Below are 13532 nucleotides of genomic sequence, written 5' to 3'. Positions count from 1 at the left end.
TATTCTTCAAGATGAAAGAACAAACCCCTATAGAACTGCATTCAATGTTTGTTTACCCATTTAAGTGACTAGAGATGACTAATTGTCAAGAACTACTGGCCAGGCAGGACCTCCCAAGACTGATCCTCATCTACCCATTCCTACAAGTACTGGACTTCAGTTTGCCAACCTGTCAGCAAAACCATTCAGTTCCTCCCTTGTTGAAGAAACAAGCTGTCTGTCAGGAAACTGCCATCGGAACAGGGGCAGGAAACAGAGGGGCAGTTATGTTACAGGGAGCCTCTGAAAATCTTGCGAAGCAGTTCCTCTTCCGGTGATGAGGAAAGCCCCACCTCCAGTGGGGAAGAGGGAAAAGGACCAGAGGATGCTGGTGGGAGCCTCAGCACCCTTGCTGGCCAAGCCGGCCAGGAGGGAAGCACGCCCACCCCTTCCGTCACCCACCCTGTGCAGAAGTCTAAAGCGCAAAGAGGGAAGGAAAAGGCTGGGAGTAACGAGACTTTTATGTTGGGGGAGGTCCAGGAAACAACCACTCCCGGATTCTGCTAGCGATTGAGGCAGACATGAACTTTGGGGTTCTGCACTGTAAATAGTTTCGCACCAAAACAAAACCCGTAAAAGACAGGTCGGAGTCCTGCCTGGTTACTCGTGAGCAACCACCCTTGCCATCTGACACCGTCAAACTTGGCGTAAGATGTCTCACTGAACAGATGGTCAATCTGGATGGAATTATGAAAAGCACCCTTTTCCCAGAAAAGGGAAATACCAGAAAATGGATCAGCCAATAACATTCCAAAATGATTTAAAGCTAGGGGCTTTGACTCTACAGCACCTGCTCCATTTTCATAAATACTTTATGAAATTTGTAAATCAGCTGGTGAAGCAATGTTTGCCCCCCTGTTAGTGGAGGATACCATTATCCGCCAGCTTCCTGAGATTTTTATTTTAACCTGTGAGTATGATGTTCCCTGAGACGACGGGCTGTTGTTCAAGAAGCGGCCAGAGGATGGTAGTGTGCTAATGAAGAGAGAACATAACCATAGCCTCCTCCAGGAGAGGCGGGGGCAGGAGGAAGAGGTGTGGAAGCCCTTGACTACACCAGCCTGACTTATCTCTCCCTTCCTTCCTGTTTAGGGAAGTTTTTAATATGTAATGCTGTATTGTTTTTAACATTTGATTGGGAGCCGCCCAGAGTGGCTGGGGAGACTCAGCCAGATGGGTGGGGTATAAATAATAAATTATTATTATTATATACGTTCTTTCCTCATTTCCTGGCTGTTACAGGTTCCTGCAGTTTACTGATTCTCTTCCAAGTCAGTCTCCAACCTGCCACCCCGCCCTTCTCCTGGTGCTCACTCATCAAAATCCCACCACCCCTCCTCAGTGTCCAGTCAGTCCCTGACAATTACCGGTAGTCATGATGCCCGATAATGGAACCCCTGGACTTCCCATTTGCGGATGGCACTGTGAACAGCGTCTCTCGTCTCTCTCCAGAATAACAAGCTTTCAAACCACTGACTTACCAGACTGCTTGGATAAAGACTTTAAGCATCAGGTAAATAAAACCTCCCACCAGCTTCTGTTAAACTTCAGCTGCTTATTATCAGTTAGATGTTACAAGTTTATAGACTAGATGGTAAATGCTCAGCTTATTTTCAGTTACTTCAGTTTCTTAACACAGTTGTCGTCACAGCTTAATACATTGGTTTTCAAACAAGATGGTTGTTTCTGTCAGTTCCCCAACCTTTTGACCATCCCATTCCTGAGGTACTCCAAATGGACAACAGACACAGGGGATCAGAACACCCCTCTTAAATGGTTTGGGAGTCTTCTCTTTCTAGAAGATCTCTCCCCTCCTGACTGGAATGAGACCCATGTAGGCTGTATCCACACAGCTTCTACTTCTCCTGGCTCAAACTCAGCCCTCCAACTAACTCCTGCCTTAATACTCTCACAGGACACTCCACACCAGGGGTCAGCAAGCTTTTTAAGCAGTGGGCCAGTCTACTGTCTCTCAGAGCATGTGGTGGGCCGGACTATATATTTTTTTTGGGGGGGGGATGAAGTAATTTCTATGCCCCACAAATAACCCAGAGATGCGTTTTAAATAAAAGCAAAGATTCTGCTCATGTAAAAACACCAGGCAGGCCCCACAAATAACCCAGAGATGCATTTTAAATAAATAGACACATTCTACTCATGTAAAAACACACTGATTCCTGGACCATCTGCGAGCCAGACTGACAAGGCGATTGGGCCACATCCGGCCCCCGGGCCTTAGGTTGCCTACCCCTGCTCCACACAGCCCTTTGCACTAAGCTCAGAGGCTCCTTTCTCTAGCTTTAGATTATTTTCCTCAGAGTGGATGTTTCTACGCAGAAGGGAATGACAAAATATTTACTTTCATGATGAAATCATTCACTCTAGTTAGCTACAAGGTAGATCTCCTTTCTCCCACGCTATTGGGATAAATGGGCCAATAATTTGTTGAAATAGGGCTTGCTTTTAATGACCCCCTTTACCTTTTGAAGCTATTGAGTCAGTAAACAGCATTGATCTTGTGAATAGACTTTAGAGAGCAGACTTTACCTGTCACAATCACACACAGACAGATGCTTGTATGTAAGAAAACAGTAAAGCTGGTTATTGTAGGAAATACTTGGAAGGAAAAGGTATCAAGTTCTAGTCTTACAAACTAGACTTGAGAAGAAAAAGGCAGCCCTGCCGGCTTTTATTTTTGTCTCGGGATAGTTTGAAGGTGCTCCCTCATCTTAGGCTCCAAGAGAGAAATAGGAGGAGGAAAAGGAAAATAGGCTGTAACCTCAGATGAAGCAGACTAATCCAGGAAGAGATGGAGAAGTCAGCTGAGAGGTTAAAGGCACAGGGATAGTCTGGGGGGCCCTCACTCTGCCTTAACCCCATGCAAATGCCTCTTCTGGAATTCCAAGGTGATTTGATAAGACTGAAAAAGGGAGAAGAAACTAAAGAATTTGTGACAGATTGGTTTCAGTACTTTTGAATAAATGAGCTATTCAGGAAAGACGGAGAGAAAGGATTTTCAGAAGAAGAATCAGAATTTGGGATCTTCTTGGAATGGGAGACCAAAAACAAGTTGGTGAAGAAGGCAATGATTCATTGGGTGTTTTATTTTGGATACAGTATACTGTAGAATTATCAGCATAGGAAAAATTATGGAATAACATGATAAAATTCTCATCTTGTTATGCAATTAGAGAAAACATCCAAAAAAATGTTCTTCAGGTGGCATTTAACGCCTAGCAAACTGGTTAAAATGTAGAAAAGAGGATCCAATTTATGTTGGAAATGTTTAGACAAGGAGGGCTCATTAATCCACATGTGGTGGTAATGTGAATTTGCAAAAATAATAATACTGGGGAATGATTTATGAAGAACTGAAGAATATGCTTAAATGTTCCTTCCCCAAGAAGCCAGAAGCATTCCTGTTAGCTATAATAGGACAGGAGATTAAAGTTAAAAAACTTCTTCCTTTATGCAACAGCAGGAGCAAGGGTACTATCCGCTAAAATATGGAAGGAGAGGAAAATCCCAACCAAAGACCAGTGGTTGCTTAAACTAATAGAATATGTAGAATTAGTCACGATGACAGCCAAAATAAGAAATACAAAGAGATAAACAGTATTAAGCGAGTGGGAACTACAAGAGTATTTAAATAGAAGCAGTATAAATATAAATTTACAAGTAGAGATAAACATGAACACCAGTAAACACATGAAAACAGTAAACACCAGTAAACAAAGAGTGAAAGAGAGAGGAGGGAAGGATTGGAAAGCTTTAGGAGTTGCAGCAAACTAAAATGACTGGGTTAGGATGTCAAGGAAAGATAGGTTGGGAAGTCCAGGTGAGGCATTGTTTACACCAGTAAACAAAGAGTGAAAACATTGCCTCAAGACCTCTTTTATGTTGTTTATAAAGTTCTTCTGAAAATGGGGCAGGAGCTTTAAGGACATAGCCCCTAGCCTTAAATTCTTCTGGAATGTTATCAGCACTGATCCATTTTCGGTATTTCTCCCGCAAATTAGGAGGGAGATGAGTGCCTTTTATCATCCCGTCCACATTTATCTCCTTCCCAATTATATATGTCAAACCAAATTTAACAACTTGCTTCCTGAACAAGAGAGGAACTGATTGGTTTTGCTGATAGGATGGCAAATCAAAGTCCCCTGGTTGTAGGAATATGGGTAGATCAGGACCTGAGCTCGCAGTCTTGGGAGCTCCTCTCTGGTCACCAGTTCTTGACAAATGGCTGCAGCAAATGTGCCTCCACTACTGTCCCCAGCAATGGCAATGCGGCTGGGGTCCACTCCGTATTCCTTTGCATTCTTCAGAAAGTGTATTGCAGCAGTTAAACAGTCCAGCACAGGGACTGGATAGGCCCCTAGCAACTCCACTTTTCATTCATTTATTTATTCCATTTATTTATAAAAAGAGGCAGCATCCAGGTTTTCAGTTTTCTTTGTCGACAGCTGGTCAAGCTTGGCACAGCTAGGCGCCCCCCCCAAAAAAAAACTCCCCACAGAGGAGTGGGGATCCTAGCGGTCCAGCAGAGCACGTGAACTTGCCCTCCTGAGCCGCCCCCCCCCCCCCCGGGCTGACATTTCTGCGCGGATTTGTACCGAATTTGACAGGCTGATACTTTGGCAGAGTAGAAAGTAAAAAGACTTGGATAAAAGTGTTGTGGAAATACAAGCCCCAATTAAACCCTGGAACCTAGTGGCACAAAGCCAAAGCTAAGCAGGAGAACTCTCCATCACACTAGGGGAGAAATTCCCCAGGAAGGAAGGAAAACCTGGAATTGCTTTGGAATTACCGTATTTTTCTCTCTATAAGATGCACCAGACCATAAGACGCACCTAGTTTTTGGAGGAGGAAAACAAGAGAGAAAAAAATTCTGAATCACAGAAGCTAGAACAAGAGGGATCGCTGCACAGTGAAAGCAGCGATCCCTTTTGCTGTTCTGGCTTCTGGGATAGCTGCGCAGCCTGCATTCACTCCATAAGACACACACACATTTCCCCTTACTTTTTAGGAGGGAAAAAGTGAGTCTTATAGAGCAAAAAATATGTTAATATTTAGTGCTTATTGAAGACCAGGGGATTTACGCAATGCTACCTGCCAAGAAATAACTTTAATATCTTTGGACATTCTGGATGTACGTATTTTAAGCCTAACGGTTGGAAGATTTGGATTACAATATATAGTTCACTTGGATCTACATTTTGGGTTTTATAAATTTTGGGCTTTGGACATTCTGGACGTATATATTTTAAGCTTAAAGGTGGGAAGATTTCGATCACAATATACAGTTCAAAATAAAAGCATTCAGTTATGGGAAAACTTTCTGGCCTAGAAATGGCTGGTAAACAAGACACAGGAGCCGTCACAAGGAAATCTGCTATTGATAGGAGACGTGCAAGTGTACAGGAAGAGACAGCGTTGAGAAGAGTAGACATTAAATATAAATGGGAATACCCAGAGGGGATCTTGTTTACATTTATGAAAAAGATATATAGGCTGACAACAGAATACCAGGCCAAAGAATTTTTTGGAAAACACAGAAGAGACCTAAACGCTGGGCAGGACAACCCACTAGCAGAACAAGCAGCTGCTTTGGAGTGGCTTTCACTGGAAGGAGCATCAGGTGGAAAAACAGATATTGTAAGTGACTCTGACGATGGCCAATCTTAAAATATTAAGTTGGAATTTTAATGATTTGAATCTTTGACATCTGGTGGGAGGGCGTTCCACAGGGCGGGTGCCACTACTGAGAAGGCCCTCTATCTGGTTCCCTGTAACTTGGCTTCTCACAGTGAGGGAACCGCCAGAAGGCCCTCGGCGCTGGACCTCAGTGTCCGGGCAGAACAATGGAGGTGGAGACGCTCCTTCAGGTATACTGGACCGAGGCCATTTAGGGCTTTAAAGGTCAGCACCAACACTTTGAGTTGTGCTCAGAAACGTACTGGGAGCCAGTGTAGGTCTTTCAAGACTGGTGCTATATGGTCTTGGCGGTTGATGGTGTCAAAAGCCGTTGAGAGATCCAGCAGAACTAGGAAACAGCTCTCACCTTTGTCCCTAGCCCGCCGGATGTCATCGACCAGTGCGACCAAGGCAGTTTCAGTCCCATGGTGAGGCCTGAATCCCGACTGGAAGGGATCCAAATGGTCCGCTTCTTCCAGGCGTGCCTGGAGTTGTTCAGCAACCGCTCGCTCAGTCACCTTGCCCAGGAATGGAAGATTTGAGCCTGGGATATTATGATCTGTTCAAGGTCACACCTGCGCTTCTTGGTTCTGCCCAAAAGTGAAAGTATTTTACCACTCCCAGGCTAAACCATAAACTTTTTCCTTTACCCTTTAAACGTTCCCCCCCCCCCACCAGTCCCTGTCTGGTGGGAGAGAGTAAAAAGTCCAATAATCCCATAAAAAACAGAAAATGACTGTTGTTGCTCTCAGACCCCTTGCACCCCAGCCAAATCTTTCTATGTTCAAAATTACATACCCTATATCAAATAGGACATTTCTTACCCAGATCAAAGCCTAGAATTAAACAAAAACCAACAGAAACTATTAATATAGAGTTGTGTACTTCTCTTCAGTAGTTCTTTTCCTTTTCAAAGAGGTGGCGGCAAATAAGAGGTGATCCGAATTTATAATTGTAATCCAAAATATAAATCCAAATGTATTGTTCTCCAATATATTGTAATCCAAGTCTTCCAATTTTAAGGTTTGAGAGATATGCGTCCAAGAATATCCAAAATTGTTGGCAGGTAGTATTGCATAAATTCCCCTGGTCTTCAGTAGGTACTGAATATAACTCCAGCTATTCCAGGTTCTCTTTCCTTCTTGGGGAATTTCTTCCCCAATATAATAGAAAGTTCTCCTGCTTAGCCTCGGTTTTGTACCACCAAGTTCCAGGGCTTAAAATTAAAGCTTGCATTTCCACAACTCTTTTATACAAGTCTTTTTGCTTTCTACTCTGCCAAAGTATCAATCTGTCAAACTCTGTCCAGCTGTCAAATTGTATCCCACGAGTATCCAAAATACAACTTGACACAACTGGAACTAATATGTGTCTAATAGAAAGAGAGTCCCTCAAAAGTCAGAATACTACAAAGTCTCCATTAGCTGCCATTACTCTCTGCTCCCATTCACAAAAACGTCACCTTGCAGAGCTTGCCTGCAGAAATCGGAAGCTGACTTCGTTTTTGGCTTCCTTTTTACCAAATCAGTCAATTTAAACCTAATTTCTTCTCTAAAAGCTTTATTTGGTTTGTACCATATTTTTTGCTCTATAAGACTCACTTTTTCCCTCCTAAAAAGTAAGGGGAAATGTGTGTGCATCTTATGGAGCGAATGCAGGCTGCGCAGCTATCACAGAAGCCAGAAAAGCAAGAGGGGTTGCTGCTTTCGCTGCGCAGCGATCCCTCTTGCTGTTCTGGCTTCTGAGATTCAGAATATTTTTTTTCTTGTTTTCCTCCTCCAAAAACCAGGTGCGTCTTGTGGTCTGGTGCGTCTTATAGAGCGAAAAATATGGTACCTCTTAATTGGAAAATCTACTGCTTATGGGACGCGGGTGGCGCTGTGGGTAAAAGCCTCAGCGCCTAGGGCTTGCCGATCGAAAGGTCGGCGGTTCGAATCCCCGCAGCGGGGTGCGCTCCCGTTGTTCGGTCCCAGCGCCTGCCAACCTAGCAGTTCGAAAGCACTCCCGGGTGCAAGTAGATAAATAGGGACCGCTTACTAGTGGGAAGGTAAACGGCGTTTCCGTGTGCGGCTCTGGCTCGCCAGAGCAGCGATGTCACGCTTGCCACGTGACCCGGAAGTGTCTGCGGACAGCGCTGGCCCCCGGCCTCTTGAGTGAGATGGGCGCACAACCCTAGAGTCTGTCAAGACTGGCCCGTACGGGCAGGGGTACCTTTACCTTTACCTTTACTGCTTACGGGGGCGGTGTGTGGCTTTGGCTGCAGGAGCGGACTCAAGCCTCTTTCTTCCCTGACGCAGCGCCAGCAGCCGGGGGGGGTCGGATTACGGTGAGTTACCAATGCTCCGCTGGACCCCTGAAGTCCCCACGCTTCCGTGGGGATTTTTCAGGGGGTGCCTAGCCCTGGCACTCACCCTCAAAGCCCTGACAGCCTGGACCGTGTCCTTCCTTAATAGGATGACACGGAGCTCGCCACCATTTCCCTTTGCAGTGGACCGGAAGTCTGTGTCATTTTCCTCCTTACCCCCATCATCTCCCCATGCTGGCCTGTGGCATTATCTTCCTGTCAAGATCAGCACTAGTGACCTCCCATTTGGATTACTGCAATGGGTTCCACATGAAGGTGACCTTCAAAATGTTCTGGAAACTTTGGTTAGTGCTGACAATAGCTGGGGGGACATAGCTTGGGGCTGTGCAGCAGAACCATATCTCCTCAGTCCCTCACCCTCTTTCGTAGATCCCAGTCTGCTTTCAGGTGTACACATCTGGTTGGAAGAGGTACATATAGAAAGATACTTCAGGTATCATGGCCCTAATTTTGAAGGGTAAATATATTCCCACCCTTCAGTTTCACTATAATCCTGTCTAACGTTGGTGTAATTAAATGAGTTCATATCATTCACAAGGGCTTAGATTGGTCTAGTTTATTGCACAGGAGCTCCTCTGTTATTGCTAAATCTTTCAAATATTTTGAAGCAACAGTTAGTCAATGGAATGAGCTAACTTGGTGACCCATGTGGATGGCTTTAAAAGAGGATTAGGCCAATTCATGGAGGAGGCTATAGGTATGTTTGCACAATTGTAGGCTGTAAGCCACTGCATGCTGCTTGCTAGGAATCACAAGTAGGAAGAATTTTCTTGCACCCAGGTACTGCTGGCAGGCATCTCAAGCGGCCTCTTCTTGGTCACTGAGAACAGGATGCTGGATGAAGTGGGCCAATCCAGCAGGGCTTTCCTTAGGTACTTACAGATGTCATGGTGATTTTAATAAATCTGACTGGATAGAATTTTGGATCTGACCTTTTCTTCTTACTTTAGGACTGGGACACTAGGAAAGGGGGATTGTTCCCCCCACAGAAAGGGAAGGCTGCCATTGGAAGACAAAGGAGGTCATTCATCTATATAAACCTTTTAAGAACTGTACCACATGCTGCAAACATTTCTTTGAGCTCGGAAATTCAAGTGGCCCCCAACCCAAATAGCAAATTGTTGAATGGCATGCATCTGTAAGATGATGATGTGTCACTGGCACACCGTTGTCCAATAACCGCTTCTTGTACAACAGCCCATCATCCCGGAGAACATCATACTCGCAAGTTAGAAGGAAAGTCTCCGGGAGCTGACGGATTATGTCATCCTCCGCTAAAAGGGGGGAAAACATTGCCTCAGCAGCTCTTTTAACTTGTTCATAAAGTTCTTCTGAAAATGGGGCAGGAGCATTAGGGACATAGCCCCTAGCCTTAAATTCTTCTGGAATATTATCAGCATTGATCCATTTTCGGAATTTCTCCCGCAAATCAGGAGGGATGTGGGCACCTTTTATAACTGGGTCCACGTTCATGTCCTTCCCAGTGAGATGTCTTAAACCAAATTTGATCATTCGTTTCCTGAACAAGGGAGGAACTGATTGGTTTTGCTGATAGGATGGCAAATCAAAGTCCCCTGGTTGTAAGAATGGGTTGATGAGGACCTGAGCTCGCAGTCTCGGGAGGCCCTCTCTGGTCACCAGTTCTTGACAAATAGCTGTTGCAAATGTGCCTCCGCTACTCTCCCCAGCAATGGCAATGGAGTTGGGGTCCACTCCGTATTCCTTTGCATTCTTCAGAAAGTGTATTGTAGCAGTTAAACTGTCCAGTACAGGGACTGGATAGGGATGCTCAGGTGCTAAACGAAATCTAAAGAGAAAACAAGATATCACCCACACTCAACATCATACACTTCACAGAAAAGGACCGTTTTCCTGCATTACGTATTGCAAGTGCTGGGAATCTTTTTCACCCCTAGGGCCACATTTGTTTCTGTGCAACCTTGTGGGGGCCACATGGCAGCTGTGGGTGGGACCTGAGACAAAAATGGAAAGCAAATGCAAATCTTCCCTTTGGACAAATAGGCTGTTTCATTACAACACACCTTTCTCTACCCTCCAGCGGGTTCCTTCTTGCTTTCCCTTGTCCATTAGCAGGCTCCACTGCAGCTCTCCTGATCAAGTTAGCAAGACCCCTAGCAATCACTCATACCAATGGGTACTAGTCACAAGGATGGTGTGCTGCCACCACTATCAGAGGCAGTAATGCTTCTGAACACCAGCTGCTGGAAATTGCTCAGGTCCTGCTTTATGAAACCAGTCTTAAAATAACTATATTGGATCTGATATAAGAATTAGAGATCCAAGTTGTATATACAAGGTGTGACTGGAAAGTTTGGTGAATGGTCACAAAAATGGGACAGTGAGAAATATTCAAGCATACAATCGGCATTGGAAACCCACAAAATGCTCACAATTGTGTACGGAGATGAAGCTGTAACTCGAAAGACACTGTATGTGTGGTTTAAGCGTTTCCGTGAAGGGCGGCAAACCACTGAAGATGGCCCTCAGTCTGGAAGACCGTCGATGAGCAAAATGGCGGCAAATGTCAACAGAGTTTGTGAATTACTGATGCGGGATCGGCGTTTGTCCATCCGAATGATGGCGCAAGAGTTGCGTGTTCCGCATGAAATCATTACTGAGGTTACTGGGTTGTCCCACCCTCCAGATTCTCCCGATCTAGCCCCAGTTGATTTTTTTCTTTTTCCAAAACTGAAATCTGCTCTGAAAAGGCACAGATTTTCCAACATTTCACACGTCCAAGCTGCTGTGACGAGGGAAGCTGTTGTCAATGGTGCATTGTATCAGAGGGGGCCTACTTTGAAGGCCTGTAAGGTATGTATGTTCAAATATTTCTCGCTGTCCGATTTCTGTGACCATTTACCAAACTTTCTGGTCACGCCTTGTATTTTTATTTTAATAATGTTCAATGGTTCACTTTTAATTCCATTTAACCTTTAAAAATGAGCAAGACTTTGTGTTTTCTGCGGTTATGAGTCTCTGCATCCTACATTGCATTCCATCTTTCCTTATCTAACTCTGAAAGTGGTGTTTATCAGAAATCCTTGGAGGTTTCCTGAAAGATAGATGGAAGAATGTCAATAAAGAGTGATCATGGGCTAGCTTGCCAGGTCAACATGGGACATCCGATACCTAGAATGGTCCAATGACCTAGTCACTTGTGGGCATCCCAAGGTACTGGGGGGGGGGGGAGAGATTGATAGCAGGAAGACTGTGACCTTTCTTGACACATGTGAAGGGGATGTTTTATGACTCTTTGTGTGCTGTGTTACTATATAAACCAGGGGTTGGCAAAGCTTACTGGCCATGGGCTGAATTACTCTCGTGTCTGCGCATGCCCAGATGCCAAAAATTGTGCCTGCACAAAAGTGGTTTTCGGCATCTGGGCATGCGCAGAAGCAATTTCCAGCACCGCTCGCGAGTCCCCGCACTGCGCTGCGTCGGTTTATTGCAGCACGCAGGGGACTTGACAAGTGGGCGGCCCGGTTCTGGGGCAGCCCATGGGCCGGTAAAATGGTCTTCATGGGCCGCATCTGGCTCATGGGCTGCACGTTGCTGACCCCTGATATAAGCTTTTGATCTGATGTGCCTCGGACAGATCTTCTTAACGGGCACATTGAATTGTTAAGGTAAAGGTAAAGGGACCCCTGACTATTAGGTCCAGTCGTGACCGACTCTGGGGTTGCGGCGCTCATCTCGCTTTATTGGCCGAGGGAGCCAGCATACAGTTTCCGGGTCATGTGGCCAGCATGACTAAGCCACTTCTGGCGAACCAGAGCAGTGCACGGAAATGTCGTTTACCTTCCCGCTGGAGCGGTACCTATTTATCTACTTGCACTTTGGAGTGCTTTCAAACTGCTAGGTTGGCAGGAGCAGGGACCGAGCAACGGGAGCTCACCCTGTTGCGGGAATTCAAACCGCCGACCTTCTGATCGGCAAGTCCTAGGCTCTGTGGTTTAACCCACAGCGCCACCCGCGTCCCCAACATTGAATTGAGCTCTGTCCTATTGCAATATATAAATAAAAACACCAGGTGCCTAACCAAGATGCTGGACTTGAAAATAGTTTTCTGTGGTTTATTTAAAAGGTGGTTTCTCACCTGGGTAACGAACAAGGTGATGTTGAAGTGAATTCTTACCACAGATCCCATGCATTGTGTGCATGGCAACCCAGTCAGATGGGCATCATAAAAAGAATTATTATTATTATTATTATTATCATCATCATCATCATTCCTCTGGGCTCAGGAAAGGTTGGAAGCTGAGAGGCATTACGCATTGTTTCGGATACCAAAAGCGTGAAACCACTTACCCAACATTCACAACCACCGAATCACTTTCGTGGACAATGGAACAGCAGACGTTTTCACAGGCTCCTGGAAGAAAACACAAGCCCCACAAGCCCTCCATTACAATTTCCCCTGCTCATTCACACTGAAATCATTGTGAGTTGACACCAGGCTTAGTCTTCCTAAAAGTAAATCTGTTGAAATCAAGAGATATAGCTAATGTAGATGAGCTTATTTATTTATTTTTATGTCATAAATTGTATACTGTATGCCACTTGATTGTAGAAAACAACTTTTAATGAAGTTCCTCTGGGAAAAACTCAGTTGCACTGAACTCTTTGTAAATGGGGCATTCTGTGGTTTTACCCTCTCCTGATCTGTAGCAGAGATCAAGCAGTGTCAGTGGGTAAAAAACAAAAACAAACTTCTACCCACATTTCTTGCCTTCTTTCCTGTTATTTCTGATCACCTCTTAAAGGCCTTTCCTAAAAGTCCCTTGGTACATGAAGCAGAAACACCTTCTTTGACATTTTTAGGATTTTTCATTGACTGTGACACTAGGAATCTTAATTTTAATTCATATATTTCTACTTATTTATTGAATTTATCTACCGCCCTATACCCGGAGGTCTCAGGGCGGTTCACAGAATTTCAGGGCTGTTCACAGAATTACTACAGAACTGGACGCCTTTGTAACAGTGGGCCTCAGACCCGTTTTCTTGCCTCATGGTCCCATCTTGCATTAAACTTAAACTGCCTACAGGGGCAGTACAAACCACCCGAAGCCCTCCATAGCAAACACTTCAGGACTTTTAGACTAATGTGCCAGCCCAAATTCTCCTCAAACAATATAGTGAACCATTTTGAGACTCTTTCAAAGAACTTACGGATGCTTCCAAGGAGTCCAGCGCCTCCATGAAGATAGATGATTCCTCTCCTGTTCCCAGCAGCTGGTGTCTTGGGCCAGTACACCCTCACTGGCACCCCATCAAAAACCAGGTCCTTTCTGATCAAGTTTAAGTCCTTCTTTGCTGGCATGGCATCGTACGCAGCCCTGCAGATGACATATCTATGGCAAATGCCCAGTTTTTCCAGAAACACGCCCTTTTTAAACCAAAACATTCAGCA

At 44.9% G+C, this 13532-nt stretch overlaps 1 protein-coding gene, 1 long non-coding RNA gene and 1 pseudogene across 5 annotated transcripts in view; 1 reads left to right on the top strand and 2 right to left on the bottom strand.

Annotated features, from left to right (window-relative positions):
- LOC144325836 (uncharacterized) overlaps positions 1 to 9183 on the top strand; it is a 25675-nt gene extending 16492 nt beyond the window's left edge. For 3 of the 4 annotated variants that reach the window (XR_013391033.1, XR_013391031.1, XR_013391034.1), the window contains 2 exons: positions 1282 to 1552; positions 9049 to 9183. This is a non-coding gene — a long non-coding RNA (uncharacterized LOC144325836). Of the gene's footprint in view, positions 1 to 1281; positions 1717 to 9048 lie in introns of those variants that run through there. The other variant, XR_013391032.1, reaches the window with a different exon arrangement.
- On the bottom strand, positions 3827 to 5181 carry LOC144325849 (arylacetamide deacetylase-like 3 pseudogene; annotated as a pseudogene).
- LOC144324864 (arylacetamide deacetylase-like 3) lies at positions 9125 to 13532 on the bottom strand. The gene is made up of 3 exons (XM_077920546.1): positions 13292 to 13532; positions 12428 to 12491; positions 9125 to 9905 (listed from the first exon to the last, which is right to left on the bottom strand). The coding sequence occupies exons 1-3, from the start codon at positions 13524 to 13526 to the stop codon at positions 9125 to 9127; spliced, it is 1080 nt and encodes a 359-aa protein (XP_077776672.1). The 5' UTR covers positions 13527 to 13532.

This window comes from Podarcis muralis, chromosome 16 (genome assembly GCF_964188315.1).
Source record: "Podarcis muralis chromosome 16, rPodMur119.hap1.1, whole genome shotgun sequence".
NCBI classification, from domain to species: domain Eukaryota; kingdom Metazoa; phylum Chordata; class Lepidosauria; order Squamata; family Lacertidae; genus Podarcis; species Podarcis muralis.
This window is presented reverse-complemented; position numbering and strand designations above follow the sequence as displayed.

Bases quoted from the DNA above. Each gene is read 5' to 3' on its own strand.
- LOC144324864 (XM_077920546.1), bottom strand. From the start codon at position 13,526: ATGTTTTGGTTTAAAAAGGGCGTGTTTCTGGAAAAACTGGGCATTTGC. The intron at 12,492-13,291 runs GTAAGTTCTTTG...GTTTTCTTCCAG, and splicing joins TGGACTCCTTGGAAGCATCC to GAGCCTGTGAAAACGTCTGC. The intron at 9,906-12,427 runs GTAAGTGGTTTC...TTTTCTCTTTAG, and splicing joins TCGGTGGTTGTGAATGTTGG to ATTTCGTTTAGCACCTGAGC.